Genomic DNA, 19,060 nt, shown 5'->3' with positions numbered 1-19,060 from the left:
ACAACCATTAAACTGAAATAGGCTGTTCATCAGCTGATCAAAACTTTAAGACCACTGCCTGTAAAAGCCCAAATCTTCACAAAAATGTGGATTCAGTGTCATTTTCTGTCAGGTATCCACACTGTCATGACCTCCTGATGGCAAAGGCAAAAAAGCTTTCTGTCTTTGAAAGCGGTCGGATTGTTGAGCTGCATAAGCAAGGCCCAACAACAAGGCCCTCACAGCGTGCCATTGCTGCTGAGGTTGGACGCAGTAAGACATTCATTTTAAACTTCTTAAAAGATCCTGAGGGTTGTGGAACAAAAAGTCAAGTGGTAGACCCCAAAAAATTTCACTGGCCCTGAGCCAGAGGATCCAATTGGCTGTCCGTCCAGACACGGGACGATCCTCGGCCCAAATTAAGCTTGATACTTGTGCCAACTGCAGTCCCATAACTATCAGACGGCATCTGTGAGAGAAGGGTTTTAAGAACAAAAAACGTCTTCAAAGGCCTTGTCTCCTTCAACGGCACAAAATTGCCCGTTTGGAGTTTGCACGAGAGCACCAAACATGGGCCATTGAAAGGTGGAAGAAAGTTTGATTCTCTGATGAGAAAAAATGTAACCTTGACGGTCCTGATGGCTTCCAATGTTACTGGCATGACAAGGAGATCCCACCTGAGATGTTTTCTACACGGCACAGTGGAGGGGGCGCCATCATGCTCTGGGGGGCTTTTTCCTTCAATGGAACAATGGAGCTTCAGGTTGTGCAGAGGCGCCAAACGGCAGCTGGCTATGTGGAGATGTTGCAGGGGGCATCCCTCATGACTGAAGGCCATCGTCTGTGTGGTAATGACTGGGTTTTTCAACAGGACAACACTGCAGTTCACAATGCCCGCCTGACAAAGGACTTCTTCCAGAGAAATAACATCACTCTTTTGAACCATCCTGCATGTTCCCCTGATCTAAATCCAATTGAGAATATTTGGGGTTGGATGGCAAGGGAAGTTTACAGAAATGGACACCAGTTCCAGACAGTGGACGACCTCCGTGAAGCCATCTTCACCACTTGGAGAAACATTCCCACTAGCCTCCTGGAAACACTAGCATCAAGCATGCCGAAACGAATTTTTGAGGTGATTAAAAAGAAAGCTTTTTTTTGCCTTTGCCATCAGGAGGTCATATCAGTGTGGATACCTGACAGAAAATGACACTGAATCCACATTTTTGTGAAGATTTGGGCTTTTAAAGGCCGTGGTCTTAAACTTTTGATCAGCTGATGAACAGCCTATTTCAGTTTAATGGTTGTTTGCAATAAATTGCTTACTGAATTTTTTTTTTTTTTTTTTTGTCTCACTCCCATTTCTTCTTTTTGCATTTTGAAGCTCTACATAGAACCTTTTTAAGATCCAACAGTGCAAAATGTAAATTCTTGCAATTTCTCAACTGGTCTTAAGATTTTGATCAGGAGTGTATATGCCTGTGTGGTAGTATGTGGTTGCATAGACACCCAGCACCACTGACTGTGAAAGTGTGTACGTTCACTTTCTGTTATCTGACATATTTTTGTTTGCATGTCCCACCAGTCTAGTCTGACTATCTGATTTATCCTTTATCTGACTGAAGTCTGTGCAGATTTTTGGCGAAACCCGTGGCACCGGCCATGGTTCTTAAATATTCTCTACGCCCCTCTGTCCCCATTCTTTGTGGATCTGTCCCTGCTTGTATGAGGGCCCACTACAGGTCCTTGCCCCCTCTGCAGTGAGCCATCGACTTCATGCCTGAGTGCAGCACTGTGGCTTCAGGTGACAAATGCATCTTCACTGAGTGAAAATTTCAACACAACTTTGTGTCTAAATCGGGAGAGGAAAAGAACATCAAAGTCCAGTGGCTTACACTTCTGCTGTCACTATCAAACGACTCCACGTCTAATTTACGCTGGGTTATGGTTGTCCTTTCTGAGGTTACATTATTCTGTTGTCTTACAAAATGAACCATGTCTGTTTTCAGAATTGGCATTGACATAATCCAAAAGGAACTGAAAGTAATCAGATTACATTACTTAAATACTGTGGTACTTGTAGTAAGTTACTGAATACATTTTTCAACAGGTAAATGTTAACTGTAATAAAATACATTTATAAAGTAAACCTCCCAACCCAAACATCCTGACAATTAGCCAGTCTTGAGGAACACACAGAAAAATAAAGAGCCATTTCTGTAGATGGCTCTTTAAAGAACCCCCAAAGGTGACTTTAAGAACCATCAAAAATGGTTCCTTCAAGAACCATAAATGGTTCTTCAAAGAATTTTAGAAAAGAAAAATAGGTTCTTTAAAGAACCATTTTTAAGAAAGTTCTTTGTGCAACCACCTGGTTCAGTAAAGAACCTTTTGTTTTAAATGGTTCTTTTGTAATTTTTCATAATAAATGGTTCTTTGAGCATTTTAAATCAAATTATTATGGGTATGTTATAAAACAACATGAACATGTTGTTGGTGGTTTGTTGACGTTCCTTTTTCCTTCATTCAGTTACAGACAAGGTATTAAATTTTTTTTCTGATGTCTTATAGACATGGACATTAACACATTCACTGAGAAAATAATCTGCAGATTAATGCATAATGAAAGTAATTTTCTGGCACCACCACCAAATAACTAAATAATAAATGAAGAACCTTTAGTATTTTAAAGAACCACATACAGTGTGTGAGGAACTAGCCCCTAAATAAAGCGGTTTTTCATCTGGTTGGTTTTCTTTGTAGAACCAGAGAGCATTCTGAAGAACCATTAAAGAACCATTATTTTACTGAGAGAAGGTGATTCTTTTCAATCAACCATTACATACGTACATACATATATACAAGCAAAAAATATGACTGCCAAAAATACAGTAAATTGCTGAAGAAAATTGTTAATGTATAATTATCCCTGTTCCATCATTAAAGCAGTAGTATGAAACCTTTACACACACACACACACACACACACACACACACATACAGTACAGGCCAAAAGTTTGGACACACCTTCTCATTCAATGTGTTTTCTTTATTTTCATGACTATTTACATTGTAGATTCTCACTGAAGGAATCAAAACTATGAATGAACACATGTGGAGTTATCTACTTAACAAGAAAAGGTGAAATAACTGAAAACATGTTTTATATTCTAGTTTCTTCAAAATAGCCACCCTTTGCTCTGATTACTGCTTTGCACACTCTTGGCATTCTCTCGATGAGCTTCAAGAGGTAGTCACCTGAAATGGTTTTCCAACAGTCTTGAAGGAGTTCCTAGAGGTGTTTAGCACTTGTTGGCCCCTTTGCCTTCACTCTGCGGTCCAGCTCACCCCAAACCATCTCGATTGGGTTCAGGTCCGGTGACTGTGGAGGCCAGGTCATCTGCCGCAGCACTCCATCACTCTACTTCTTGGTCAAATAGCCCTTATACAGCCTGGAGGTGTGTTTGGGGTCATTGTCCTGTTGAAAAATAAATGATGGTCCAACTAAACGCAAACCGGATGGGATGGCATGTTGCTGCAGGATGCTGTGGTAGCCATGCTGGTTCAGTGTGCCTTCAATTTTGAATAAATCTCCAACAGTGTCACCAGCAAAACACCCCCACACCATCACACCTCCTCCTCCATGCTTCACAGTGGGAACCAGGCATGTGGAATCCATCCGTTAACCTTTTCTGCGTCTCACAAAGACACGGTGGTTGGAACCAAAGATCTCAAATTTGGACTCATCAGACCAAAGCACAGATTTCCACTGGTCTAATGTCCATTTCTGGTGTTTCTTGGCCCAAACAAATCTCTTCTGCTTGTTGCCTCTCCTTAGCAGTGGTTTCCTAGCAGCTATTTGACCATGAAGGCCTGATTCGCTCAGTCTCCTCTTAACAGTTGTTCTAGAGATGGGTCTGCTGCTAGAACTCTGTGTGGCATTTATCTGGTCTCTGATCTGAGCTGCTGTTAACTTGTGATTTATGAGGCTGGTGACTCGGATGAACTTGTCCTCAGAAGCAGAGGTGACTCTTGGTCTTCCTTTCCTGGGTCGGTCCTCATGTGTGCCAGTTTCGTTGTAGCGCTTGATGGTTTTTGCGACTCCACTTGGGGACACATTTAAAGTTTTTGCAATTTTCCGGACTGACTGACCTTCATTTCTTAAAGTAATGATGGCCACTCGTTTTTCTTTAGTTAGCTGATTGGTTCTTGCCATAATATGAATTTTAACAGTTGTCCAATAGGGCTGTCGGCTGTGTAGTAACCTGACTTCTGCACAACACAACTGATGGTCCCAACCCCATTGATAAAGCAAGAAATTCCACTAATTAACCCTGATAAGGCACACCTGTGAAGTGAAAACCATTTCAGGTGCCTACCTCTTGAAGCTCATCGAGAGAATACCAAGAGTGTGCAAAGCAGTAATCAGAGCAAAGGGTGGCTATTTTGAAGAAACTAGAATTTAAAACATGTTTTCAGTTATTTCACCTTTTTTTTGTTAAGTACATAACTCCACGTGTTCATTCATAGTTTTGATTCCTTCAGTGAGAATCTACAATGTAAATAGTCATGAAAATAAAGAAAACACATTGAATGAGAAGGTGTGTCCAAACCTTTGGCCTGTACTGTATGTGTATATATATATATATATATATATATATATATATACATATAAGTTCATTGTTCACCTGCAACTTGATAGATGTGACCGTTTATTTGATTACATATTTATTGCACTATTGATGTACTACATTTATTATGCAATATTGTACCACTGATAATATAATAATGGTTATAGTCACTAAAACATGTATGACTTAGAACAATATATACATTAAATTCCACCATTTATGGTTACAGCGTTTCTGTATACAAATACTGAATACCAGGGAAATGGTCAAGAGGAACACATTACTTCACAATGGCCCCAGTATATTAACTTGTGAAACTGAGAAGTATTGTAAGTGGATAAAATTACAGTTCTACGTGTTCAAAGAGGGTAAAGATAGTGAATACTGACACAAAATGATTGATGACTTATAGTGTGAGTGGGCCCGGTGTGTGTTGTGTGTCTCAGTGTGTGTATTCAGCTGTCCTAATTTGTGGATGTATGTTTAGTGAATGCTGATACCAACACAGCTGTGATTGTGTTTAACTTAGGATATGCTATATATGTAAAAAGATGATAAGGAAAGCAGCCAACATCGCAAATGGAATGGTTTACACAAACTTACTGCTTCTGTGATTTGATACATATACATGATATGAGTCATTCCAAGGAGCCGATACACAGAATGCTGTTGATTCTGGGTTATGAGTAAATACTGCAAAGTGATATAGCCTACAGAAAATAATTTAAACTCTAAAATATGAGTAAAATTATGAATAAGGTTTGAATCATCATGGTATTTTTATATCAATAAGCTGTGTCTTGAAGCAGAGCTGAACTTTAGCAGAATGTTGAGTTGTATAGTCCAGGTATTATTTGAGTCCACATGGTGGTGAAATATCCTTATTAGTTGCTCCCTGCTCCTTGGGGCTGCTAATCCACAATACTGGATGTCTGTCTTTCCATTCACCCCAATAGCGCGGCCTAGTGGTTACTAAATTGCATCTTGAAGTCTTTAACATTTCTTTCTTCTAGGCTAACGTTTTTTTTATTATTTTGTAAGGCTGAATAAAACACATAGCCTAGCTTATTATGCTTTGCGGGTCACTGTTTATGTAAACAAGCATGTATAAAGTGAATTGTGCCACTATAAAAAATGACAAGTTCCAGTTCCCATTTTTTTTAGGAAACAGCTGTTTTCTTGTTATTTTCCTATTGGAATTAGAAAGTAGATCTGGCAGGTAGTGTCTGCGGGGAATGTAATAACCTTATTTTACTTTCACAAATAATTGTAATTACAAGAAAAAAATGGGTACCGGGACTTGCTGTGTCCCTCCCAAACCACTAAGCTCCTGACAACATTTTCTGGGATCACTAAAATATACAAAACCCCTCCACCACAGTAAGGTTGCAAATCTAGGAAGGAGACAGAAATTTCACTTTCCTCCACATTCAGAAGCGGCAGATTCGGTGTTTTGGGGGTTGAAGGGGTTAAGGATGCCTCCTAGGCACCCCCCCTTTGGTGTTTCAGGCATGACCGACTTAGAAGAGAACCCAGGGTAGACTAAGGACACAACATCTCTTAGGTGGCCCAGGAGCACTTCCTAGTAATCCACTAGTAAAAAATGGATGAGGCTGCCGGGAATAAGAATGTCTGGGCTGCTCTTGCTGTGTTTCCAGTCACTATAAGTGATTGCAAACTGGCTGGATGCACTATTGGACTTCTAATGTCTCCATGACTAAAATTGGAACTGTTTGATACAGACAAAATCAAATATCACTATCTGTGACCGAAAACCTTGATACTGATATTGTAATATTATTGGGAGACTACTGGTGCTTTCATAAGACATTTTTTAATAAACAGTCATTAGAAATGAGATTGATGACAAGCAGGTAGAGGCAAATAACAGACCTGCTATATCAGTCTAATAAGTTCAGAAAATTGCATCCCTTTACTGTCATGCAGCCTTATAAATGAGGTAGAGAAATCACTTCTGCCAGATCACAATTTTCTGATATGCAAAACATCAGATGATATTTAGTGTCCTACGATGATATTGATATGATATATTGCCTGACCACAACCAAAATATGGCTGAAAGGATTGTAAGCATTATCACAAAACTAGGAATCACATAGATTCACTCACCAAAAATCCTTGTCATCCTTTCGGTTACCCAAAACTGAGAGCATGTTGTGACCATTCTCCTCACAATTGCTGAAATGTTGTTAGAGGAAGTGGTGTCATGCTACATACGAAGCAGAAGGATTGAATTTAATGACTTTGCCACACATGTCTTAGTCATTGTGCTGTTCAGTACAAGCGCCCTCAAACCCTTTTGCTCCCTGGCAGAATTCATAGATGGAGTAAAAAGAGAAGAGGCCACTAACCAAAGCATACAAGGCTAACCACAGTAGAGCACTTAACATGTCAACAATCTGACATGTGGGATGTAGGGAACATCCTCTTATGCAAACCAACCTGTATCTTCAAGGCATAGCAGACCGTTTGAATGGCCTTTTTCATTAACCGCTCTCACCTTTTACTCAAACATTTGATTCAGCATTATGCTGCAAATCTTTTTCACAGACTTCAAAGGCTTCTCAGTATTCATTTTGGCCTTTTGATGGCATTATGTTGGTTATTTCAGGTACCCAGTTTCAAGGGCATGTAAATGGTAGGCTACTGTGCATGATGGATAACTAATTCTAATGGCTTCTTTTTCTTTTTCTTTTTTTCCCTATGCAGTGTGGATGTTGTAGTGAAAATTACTTCAAATAAAAAATGCCCAAGTAGGTTTTCAGCCACTCTGAAGTGTTGTATTTTTGCTGGCAAAATCTTCAGTACTACTTTGTAAACCTGATTTTCAAGATTTACTTCATGAGCAAGGATGCTGCTTTTTGGACAGGCTTTTTGGCCATGGGCATGTGTTAAACATAGTTGCAGAACATTATTTATTCATGACTTACTCAAAAATGCAATTTAGCTGTATAAATCAAAGCTTGAGTCATATGCCAATGATATTTTCATGAAACAGGAAACATCTAATTATGTGCTGCAGACTGTCATTCTCAAGCATGCAGATGCATGTGCTTAATTTAGAGTGCCTGTCAAGGCCTAATCCTAACCCCCCTGACACTGGCATTTGTAGTAAGCTGCAGAATAAGTTGGAAGTAGATTTACTGAATATAGTACAGCTTAAACAAGCACCAGAGGGTGGAAATCAAGCTTGGTGAACACTTCTACAGTACTGTTTAGTGTCTGGCCTGGTCCACCCAGAAGCATAATCCATATGTATTTCTCTGAAATATCTCAGATAACTTTTACTGTTACTTTGCTGGCATTTTGTTAAAATTCCCTATTGCTTCTGTTTGATGAAAGACAACAGGAGTTGGAGACACACAAAACCCCAGCATACATATATCTCTGCTTTGGCTACCCGGCATCATTGAACATAGCAGGCATCATGTTGGCTGGAGCAATAGGTACAGGGAACAATGAGGGATTACAGTAATGATGTATGCTAAGAATCTTCCTGTTGGCTTGTGGGCAATTCTTGAGACAGAATGTGTAGAGATTATATTATCCTGGTGTCTCCATGTGCTGAAGACAAGGCTGCCATCGGTTGCCCGTCAAACATAAAATCACTGTTCAGGCACGTCTTTAGCTGACCTTCAAACCGAAGTTCTCCAGGCCAACAGACACGCTAATTAATGGGGCCGCTCCATGACTTTAATAATTTCATTCTCTGTATATCTTTAGCTCCAAGATGGGCTTGGCAAACTGAGATCCAGGGTCTAGAAATTAGCCTGTTGGACCTCTGCAAACTGCCTGAATAATACATATAAACTTGTTTACAACAAACTTTAACTGATCTCACTCCTGCATAGAAATGTAACCCCTCACCCACTCAGAGTTTTGGCCAAAATGTATTGTTTTCCATTTTTGCCTGTAGATTAATTTGGTTGCACTTAATAATATAAGACTTATGCCCTACAGGGATGCTGTGCACAATCACAATGCTTTATTGTAATTAGAAAAATAGGGGAGTGGGTTAATGTTAGTGTCAACCCTGAAAGGCAGTACTAGCTCAGAATAAGGAGACTTCACAATCTCCATTGAAGGGATTTGAAGGGATTTCCCTCCATTCTGTACTTGCAGCTATTGCTGCTATTGTTAATATTGTGCTATTGTAAAATTAGTAACAATGTTGTACGGAGTCCAATGGAGTATGTGTATATGCACAATGGGGCACAAAAGTCTGGGTGCACTACTGTTATCTACTACTGCTTATCAGAAATTAATCTTTTTTATTTGAAACTTCTTATGGAAGAGTACATTATTTAGAACTGATAGAAATCAGAGTTTTTAGATTGATGCAGATACTGGTATGTAACTGAAAGATGTCTGAATATCTCATTTGCTAATCAGGTTTTAACATTTTTAAGGTTGCTAATATAAAAAAAACATTCAGATATTAACACATATAATCCTAACATACAGTAATAATAATATAATAGCAGATACCAATACTAATACCAGATATTGACTGAATTAGTATTTTCTCCCAAGCATTACTGCTCATGCTTAGTTTTGAAAAAGGATTAGTAGAAAAAATATTTTGCAGTTATTACAAGGCCAAAAGACCTATAGTAAAGCAGCTGGGGCCAAAATGTTCTGAGAGCTGAACTCCAGCTACCAATTTCAGCTAGACTGAAAGTGAAAGTGACTGTAAGTCAATGTAAATCAATGCTTAAATCCAAATCCATTGCATTTCCTAGTATTTAAAGGCACACAGCAATATTTTGATTGTTCAAAATGCAAATGACCATTACAAAGCACTGGGGGTTCACGAGTGTTGTTGATTGATACCACTTAATCCACTGTTACTGTGATGGTGGCTGAGATTTTCAGCTCCGAAAACAGCCAGTCAGGCTAGTCCCCTTTGTTTTGCTTAGGGCTGTGTGTAGCTAAGTTACCCTTAGCAATTAGCAAGACACTGCTACTGCTTTCACTTTCAACCTCCCTGACCATTTTGACTTGTTGCATATACAGTATGTATATGCCTGAAGTGTATGTTTGCCTTGTTTCCTATGGCTGTTGCTTGTCTTGGTGTTTCTTTAAGCTCATTTAAAAATGTCTTACTATGTGCTGATATAAGTTGTGTTGTGGTACAAAATACTGTCTCTATGATAAAGTAAATACCATTAAGTGTGTAACTGAGTCTCTATACAGACATTGTCAGCAATAATCGATAGATGGTACTAAAATATCATAAAATATCATAAAATTGCACAGTGTTTAAGTATAGATATCATTTCATAGTCATTTGATGATCTGTGTACAAGGACTTGGAAAGTGGATTGGCACCTCTCAACTACGATTGACTTTATGCCCCCTGCCCATTTTCGCTGTTGTCTTTGTATTTTCAGTTGCTGGACTTCAAAGCAAAGATACTAGCTAGCATGGATAAATCCTAAACCAAATAAGTAATGCATATATGGCTTGTAGTACACTTGGAAGGCGTACAGATAAGTTGCTACACCTTATGCTGGAAGTAGAAACACAAAAGCAGCAAGAAGGTAGCATACATGTTTCCTAGAAACATATTGTATATAAAACATTGTGGATAAAACTTGAAATTTAAATTATTTGTAGATAATTTGGGCAGTATTTGTGAACATAAGCAACAAGGTAGTCTGAATCCTACAGAATCAAAGCTGTTTTTGTAATGTCCACAAGAGAGACTTTTACCTGCTCTGTTGAAAACGGGATGATTGCATTACTGTGTTATATCTAAATGAGCTTTATTCTGTACAAATGGAAACAATTTGAAATGCACCTGTTTCCTGACAAATCAGTATCAGCATATCTGCAGTGTCCATGAATTTGGTCTCATTATGAAGTAAGCAGCTTTGCATCACAGTCCACATAAGTTTAAGCTCTCTTCAAAACATGTTCATGCACACGAAAATAAACTGACATTTGAATAATTTGTAGGTTATTCTGTATTTCTATCCCGTATTACTGTGGGCTTTTTCTGTGTTTAGCCAGCCTGAGCGGTTGGTGTTTATCCTTAGGCCGTACTTCTGGGCCCCTGTGAAACTTGTCCTCATTGCTGCGGCCACACTTAAACCCAGCAAAGTTGAAAGCTTGGTGCTTAACAAAGCTTATCATTGAACATTTCACGACACTTTTTTCAAGGGCCAAGGTGTCATCCTGCTATCTCCCTGCTCCAAACCATATTATTCATGACGGGTAACAACTGCTGTCCTTATCAGAGATTGCATTAATTTGGTCTTGAGAGTGAAAATTGAGTCACCTCAAGTGTGCTGTTTGGGGAAGTGCCAACATCACAGTCTGAGGCCAGGACTAAAGCAATCACCGGCCAAATTATTAACCATATTTTTAACTGTCAATAATAATCTGACCTTGTCAGCGCTTTTTCATGACCACATCCATCACCATTTATGGCTCAATTAAAATGCCATTCTAAATGATCATTTATTATTCAGGGGTTTGTTGGTCCCTTACAACAAATATCAAATGAAGGGTTAGGTGAATAATTAAGTGTGGTTCAGATTTCTTCTTTTCCAAGGAGGGTATGAAAGAATGGATCTGCAGAAAGGTTGACTTAACATAATTGCCATAAATGCCTAATGAGTCCAATGCCCTCTTCTTAGTTACCTATTATTATATGACCTCTTTCTCAAAGTTGAAAATTACTCTTAAACTTGAAGTTTGCCATGATGACATGTTGTTGATGCTCCACAGCACAATTCAACATGTAGTTATCTGTCAATTTATACTTTGGTAGAACTGACAACACCAACAAAGTCAATTCTAGGAAGATATCAGGATGAACATGACACTGTGTGTATACCGCAATTTTAGTAAAGAAGTATAAAATTACCACTACAATCTTGCAAACCATCTTTTAAAGTAAATAAGCATGTCATATGCGTTATGTGCTGCAAACTATTTGGCTCCATGAAACCAAATACAAAAACCTAATACAATGTATTGGTTATTTAAAACAAAACATTCTGCTCCAGAGTGAAGTCTTGCATAGTGGATTAATCATTACTATCAATTCATGGAAGGGGGAGGTGCTTCAGTGACAGCACCAATAGACCAATAGACAGTATCAAATCCACTGAGTTGTCACATGTGGTTTAAAAATCAGTACATAGAAATAACAAAATAGCCAATCAGAAAAGAGGGAGGGGCATAAATGACATTACAGTTCAATGGGAGACTCTCAAGTCCAGTGACTTGTGGCACATATTATTGTCAAGTCAATTAACATCTAATTGGGAAAGGGGAAAGGGGTTTAAATGAAATCTCCAATAGACAGGAAACTCTGTCCTAAGTCCAACAAGCTGTTGCTTTGCCAGTGCAGCTTTGGGATCAACAGATGTAAACAACTGAACATGTAAATATGACGTGAATGATGATCAAAATAAAGCCAGTTAACATCCAGCTAGTTTAACATCACCAAGTAACAGGAAACTCCTTCGTGAATAAGATGAACGATCACTCGAGTTAATGTAACATTTGAATCAGTTGCTAAATGAAAAAAAGAACTCATAATTCAAATTGCTCAGATGGATTGGGGTACAATGACAAAAACAGACAATGTACAATGTATTGCTCACGTTAATGCAACTTTGAGATCAATGAGATCAATACAAATTGTATAAAGAAACTGATAAGAAACTCTATCACATAATCATCTATGTAAATGTAAGTTCAGAATCAATAGTTATAGGTGTTAAAGAGCAGCACCAATTTTTTAAATGATGAACCGACAAACCAACTTATACTAGCTGTACCTAAAAGATTCAATGGCTGATCTATTGTCGACCCATTAAAATTCATCAAACCAGTGATCTGTCTTTGCCAAAAAATGTTGAGTAATTTAAAATTTACAATGGGTCTAGAGTCACCTGTGATCTATGCAATTACCAAATACCAAAGATCCGCAGACTGTACTTGTAAAAACATAACTTGGTGATGATATCAGCAGACGTCATAGTATTACTGTTGCCCCTGTGGGTTAATGGACCTGTGCACATCAGTTCATCTTCCATCACTTCTGTGCTGCCTGCAGATCGAGCCCTCGCTGCAGGTTTGAATTGGTCAAGGATGGCAGAGATGAGAGATAGCCTAAAATGAGGTTTTTCCCTTAGGAATCAATGTGTAGCTTTGTCCCAGGGGCCACTGAAGGTTGTCTGTAAAATCAATCCACTGCTGAACAGCCTATTACCTTGGCATCTTGTTGATGAACAGGACTGAGGTTTATAAATGAGGAGATTTTGGACACTAATACAATAATGGGATTGTCGTATGAATGCAGGTTTTTCTATCGTATTTGTGTCATGCTGTATCTACTGTTGGCATTATGTCACCTCCCCGATCATCACACTGCATAATCAAATCGCCCTTTGGGAATCAAGATGACTTTGTGTCTGGGGGAGATAATGCAGAATATGATGATCAGCTAAACCAGGCCTGACCTTGTGTCTCAGTGTAATCATCCCTGGATTGATATGAATCTGTAACATCAAGAATAAGTCCTCACTGCTCTTGACAGCAGAGAGCAACAGAGGGCAAATCCATAATCTTTAAAATGTTTTACAACATTTACTTTGTGTCTGACCTTTATAATTCAAGAGGGTCTCTGCGAAACTAATTATTATTGAAGTACTCAATTGACTGGGAGTTTAAGAAGTTGTGGAGCAGAACTTTTCCAAGAGTGCAAGTTGAGGTTGAATACAGATGTGAATCTGCACGATAGGCCATTAACGTCCTAGGAGATGGAGAAAACTTAATTTGTATGGTTTTGAATTTGCAGTGGACTATGTCTGAATCTAAAATGTCCCCCCTCCCTTTTATCCTTCCCTTTTCTCTCCAGTCCGACATCTACTGTGAGGACGGGCAACTCTGTGAGGCACCGGGTGTGGATCCTGTTGGCGATGACGCACCTCACCCTGGACTTCTCCGTCTGCAGCCCCCTCAGTCAGGGTCTGGGGATCAAACTCACGCCTAAATCGGTGCCTCGCTCCCGGCCTCGCTGGCAGCCCCTCTGGGACACTCCCAACATGCTTCACTGGAGGACTGTGAGCCCACTGGCCCGACGGCTGCTCAGCCCTGTCCCTCCACCCCAAGACAGCCGGTCAGGGGTAGGGCCAAAGGTCAAGGGCCAAAAGCATAGGAAACCAGCACATAAAGGACAAGCAGTGTGTAAGGAGTGCCGGTTGAGATACACTCAGACAGAGACGGGTGATGTGTCGGCTCTGGTAGCCGAAGCCCCAGCAGCTCTATCCGATGGGAGCAAAGGGGACACGGTGAGGTTGTTACTGAGAGCAAGGAGGCAGCTCAAATGGGACAACTATGACAAGTCTCAGGAGGGCCGGACTACCACCGTGGCCGGATTTATTGACTGGGGACCCACAGGGACAGAGGACAGCATAGATGAGGAAGTCAAACCAGGGCCTAATGTTACACTGTCCACCAAGGCCTTGACTACCACAGTGGCCACGACCACTAGCACTACCACCAAGGTCCCTGAAAGGACGTTCGCTGTGGTGACAACGCCACAGCCCAAGAGGCTAAGCACCACCAAGGCCACTGTCAGCTTGGGGGAGACTGCCAAACCACCAAAGCCATATGGGGACACACCAGGTAAGCCAGAGCTTTTGGACTGAGACAGCAGCTGCCTTTTATTGAGCTTTTTGTGGTTAGCTTAAAGGGTTACTTCAGCTGTAATGCATGATATTTGTATCAAGTACTCACCCTGTGCTTCCTTGAATCCTTGAAGTTGTAGTCACAAGCTTTCATCTTCATCTTCTTCAACTTGTATTAAAAAAAAAACCCCTAGCCATCTCTGATCCACTGGAAAAAAGAGGATCCATGATTTTACAACAGCACAACGACATCAAAGGTTCACTTTTGAAAGCTTACACTCGTCATGCAGTATCATCTGAGTCTCCTCTATCCAGTCATACACTAATTGCTTCTCGAACACACATATTTTCGTGAAAATGTCATACATAGACCACTTCCGGAAAATAACCTCATGCATGGCCAGGTAGCGTGCATTGGAATTAGCATAAGACTAGATACTGTGGACGAGTGTGAGCCTTTTAAGCTTTTGATATCATTTTGCTGTTGTAAAAGCGTGGACCCTCTTTTTTCCACTGGATCAGAGATAATAGTCATAATGAATGACCTTTATCTAGCGCCTTGCCTAGATACTCAAAGTGCTTTACAGTGAAGATGACTAATTCTTTTTTTATATATAAGTTTCCTATGAAGGCTTGCAAATAAAACTTTCTTTGTCAGTAGTTCACGGTGAGAACTTGATACAAATATCATTGCATTGTGGGTGAAGCAGCTCTTTTTTCTTTGAGGACATTATTCCAGTTGCCATTGTTGTTAGGTGTTTAAAATGGTTGCTTTAGCCACAAACTCCATTTCCTCAATGCAGTTCGAATAGGACTTTGAAGATAGATCATTTCCAGTGTTCCCTCAGATCCAGTAATGGCCACTCCCATGCAGAATAAGTATTTGCAAGTCCAAACATTACTGAATCTTTTTTCACTCATTAATGCCTTTAACTACAGAGGAGTAACTAATTAGTCAGCTTCTGTAGCGTTCAGTGGGAATGACCAGTCGGCTCTTGCTTTGCACAGTGCAGATGCCAGACACCACAGGTTACTAGTGTTACCAGTCAGCTCTCTGTCTGTATTTCTCATGCAAGAGAAGAAGATAAGCTATCGCTGCAAGTCTAGGGGTTGCAGTTTTCACTCACATCTGTTAAGACTGATGTTGAAAAGAAGCATAATGTCTGTAAAGTTTGGGGAAAAAAACAATGAAGAAATTCATTTTCAATGCATTGTATCTAACAAACTCTTGATTTAAAAAATTAAATGGTGAAATCAGTTCTGGAATGGACCTTTAAGCTGCTCCATGCCAATGGACCATGTGCATCCACAGAGAAATGTACCCAGAACAAAAGCGCTCTATCAGAAATGCTGGGTGGTGCCTTGGATGAGCTGTGAGGATTAAATTATGTCAGTTTATTTATGCCAAAATAGCACAAGCTGAATTCATGCCTATTGTGATGGCTGGACAAGCAAAAAAGGGCAATGCTGGGATATAATCAAATGAAAACTAGATGCAAGGGGAAGCTTGCATTAAAATGTATCCAATGTCTAAATACAAAGTTTCCATTTTACTATACACATGATCAATAAAATATCATGTGCTGAAGTGAAAAAAGTTTAGGATAACTTTTCAGACTTTTTCCCTTTGTTTGTTTTTAACTTATTTTATATTGTGGCATGTGAAAGATATGAGTCACATAATCCAGAGAGAATATACTTAACTATATTGAGGCTTTCAGTGTTATCCCTGCAAGTGCCCCACCTGCTTGAAATACACGGGCATATGTGGTTTTTATGGGCAGTTCATCTGTGCTGTGAACACACAAGCCTCTCAGCCAAAGATATTAGATTTGCCATTCCATTAAGTCCATGAGAAAGACAGCTACTTAAATGGACCATACAAGTAGTCATAAAACTTAAGTCATATTTAACGACTTATGAGCAAGCACTATGCTAATTGACTCCTTCCCATTGGGTGCGTTAATATAAATGTCATACAATTAGGCACTGAGCACTGAGGGTGATCAAAGTCCTTGGTCATTGACCACTCAGCCATTACAGTGAAAAATGTCTCTACAATGTCTCTGACATTGAAGTGTCTGAATAGTCACCAGATGCCTGAAAAATATATACAATTCCTGTGCCCCTGCACTGCTGCTGGAAAATAGTCCACACTGCTCCAAGAGTGTAAAAACGACAAAAATATATAATCTGTCCCTTTGACTCAGTCTAAACAAATAAGGAAGAACAGAATTCATATGCGTTGCTGATTGAAGAGCAGTTCACCCCGAAGGGAAAATTCAAGTCATGAACAACATAACCCCATGTCAGTTTACAGCTCCAAAAAAGCCAAAGAAGTGCCTTGTTGCTACACAGTAGCAAATGTTTGCTTTGGTTTGCATGTAAGCTGAGTTTATAGGGTTAGTGTGGATTTAGCTGCCTTGGGAGATTTGATGGATGTTCTATAAACTTTATTCAAACAGCTCCAGCAGCACAACTGAAGGGTTTCAAGGCCAAACAATTGCACCATGGTTCTAAAAGTCAAATGTCAGCTCTTCATCTTCTTGGACAAATTTGATGGTCATTTTATAGTTTTGGGAAATTGCAAAAAACATGGCCTATTATTTTAAGTGGTTCAGGAGAAGGCTGACAAGAAACTACATGGCTTCACGTGCTTTGTGTTTGGTGGTTCCATAAACCTCAGTGAGGCTTGGACTGAAGTAACATAGGATTTGCTAATGGCTGGATTATCTCTTTGTGATGACCTAGTCCTTTAAAGCAATAGTTCACCCATTTTGAAAAAAAAAAAAAAAAGCTATTATTTCACTTCCCCCCAGCTGTTCTGTAGGACAATAGTGGTGCTATCTTCCTCTCATTGTTACTGAGTGCTGGATACTGGCTGGATGCTCCAAATGCTAACTGTTAGCCTCCTGCCATTGAGGTGGACTTCCCCCAAGCTAACATTCTGAAAAATAACCGCCTTCCTCCACTAAAATTACTAAACAAATAAAGCTCGATGATGCGTAAAAAAACAAACATAAGAAAAAAAAAAATCTTCAGTGGAACTATTTTCTTGTGTGGTATGTGAAGTATGTGGAGTATGTGGAATGTGTATGATAGATGGACCATGGGAAAAGAAGAAGCTAGCCACAACATTTTTAAAAATGTTAGCTGGGGGGAAGTCCACCTCAATGGCAGGAGGCTAACAGTTAGCATTTGGAACATCAAGCCAGTATCCAGCACTCAGTAACAATGAGAGGAAGAGAGCACCACTACTGGCTCCATTATAGCTTGGTTGTAAGTAAAATAATGTCAAATTTCTTGAAATTATTCAACAATCCCTTTAAAAATTGCATATATTATAATACCCAGCATCTGAATAAGAAATACTAACTGCACTGAGTAGTGGAACCAGGATGGGAAGCAAACCTGAATCCTAGAAATATTCCCATTATAAGACGGAAACACTTAAATCAGATAAAGGAACAAAATGTATCAGCACTTTTAAAAGTCACCACTGTTCATTAGGTCTTAATGGTGATCACATAAAAAGTATGAGTAAAATATATCTACCGTTCATGAAATGGTGGCACATAATTGATTTGGCAATGATAATTGTGATCTCTTAATTTTCTTTTGACTGGGACTGAATGTGAGGCCACCTATGATTCAAAAATGTTCATTTGATATTATGTCCTGGAGGAAATCACTCATCATTGTGAATCACACTGCTGAACTCAAAGCTGATGAGTAAAAAAGGTCTGATTTTTTTTAATACCACTGTAGGTGCAGGCAGTTGTACCAGTAAGTTGACTGTGTTTCATCAGAGTAGATGAATAGAAGCCTTTTCCAAAGGCAAGCCCCGTTGTTTAAATGTTGGAGGAAACTTTCCTTTGCTTTCACAACACATTAACCCATGTCTTTCTCACACCGGCCTCTAGGCAAGATATAATTACCACACACAGGCACCGCACTGGATTGTTGATGAAATGCAGCCAGTGCTGAACGGGAGGCGCTTCTTTTCCATCCGTCTCTCACTCACTATCTCCTGCTCTTGTTTTGATTTACATGCACACAAAAATCCGATCACAACTCAATTAAGGCAACACTCCAATTATAGAAATTGTCATCTACACTACTTTATCCATTTATCTTAATCGGAGTTAGGCCATCAAGTAGAAATACGCGTAACACGATTTACATACTGATTTCTCTTAGTCTTTTAAGTTATTAATCCGATTTTTTTTTAAACTGTGCATGTGATGAGTTTTACTAGATATAATAATCTGGATGTTGTATTTATGAGAAACAGGGGATCACACTTGAAAAGACACTTTGTACATTGGTGTCTTTAGACTCTGAGCTTCTCAATTCTTTTCTGTTGCTGATCACTGAAATTCTCAGATGTAACCCACAACTGACACCAAGATGAACAAACCCTGATGTCAGAGAGATGTATGGTTGCCATAAAAACCAACAACAGACGTAACATGCAGTTTGTTTTTCAGTTTTTCAGTTTGTTTATCCACACCAGTGATTTTGAGGGTGAAGAAAGTTTGAAGTTTCTGCGAACTCTTTTTCATATCGTAGTGGAATGAAATACGACTGCTTGCTTTGGGAAAATATCAGAAATGTGAGATGGACTATATACATTTTGCAGATATTGTAATAAACATGCAAAATCACTGATATGGTCCTTCAAGATATCCTTTTTTTAGGTTGTAAACGAAGTGAAGTGCTCAAATTTCACTCAAGGTCCCTCTTTGACTTTCCTTGCAATTCTTGTCTCTTGTTGTCC

The 19,060-nt window shown here is 39.4% G+C and overlaps 1 protein-coding gene across 1 annotated transcript in view; it reads left to right on the top strand.

Annotated features, from left to right (window-relative positions):
- Positions 1 to 19,060, top strand: part of ajap1 (adherens junctions associated protein 1) — a 68,465-nt gene that overhangs the window by 23,094 nt on the left and 26,311 nt on the right. The window contains exon 2 of the mRNA XM_030055896.1: positions 13,509 to 14,278. Coding sequence (XP_029911756.1) covers positions 13,509 to 14,278 — 770 coding nt within the window. The remainder of the gene's footprint in view (positions 1 to 13,508; positions 14,279 to 19,060) is intronic.

Source organism: Myripristis murdjan, chromosome 7 (genome assembly GCF_902150065.1).
Source record: "Myripristis murdjan chromosome 7, fMyrMur1.1, whole genome shotgun sequence".
NCBI lineage: Eukaryota > Metazoa > Chordata > Actinopteri > Holocentriformes > Holocentridae > Myripristis > Myripristis murdjan.
Note: the sequence above shows the minus strand (reverse complement) of the source record. Positions and strands in the feature narration are given on the sequence as shown.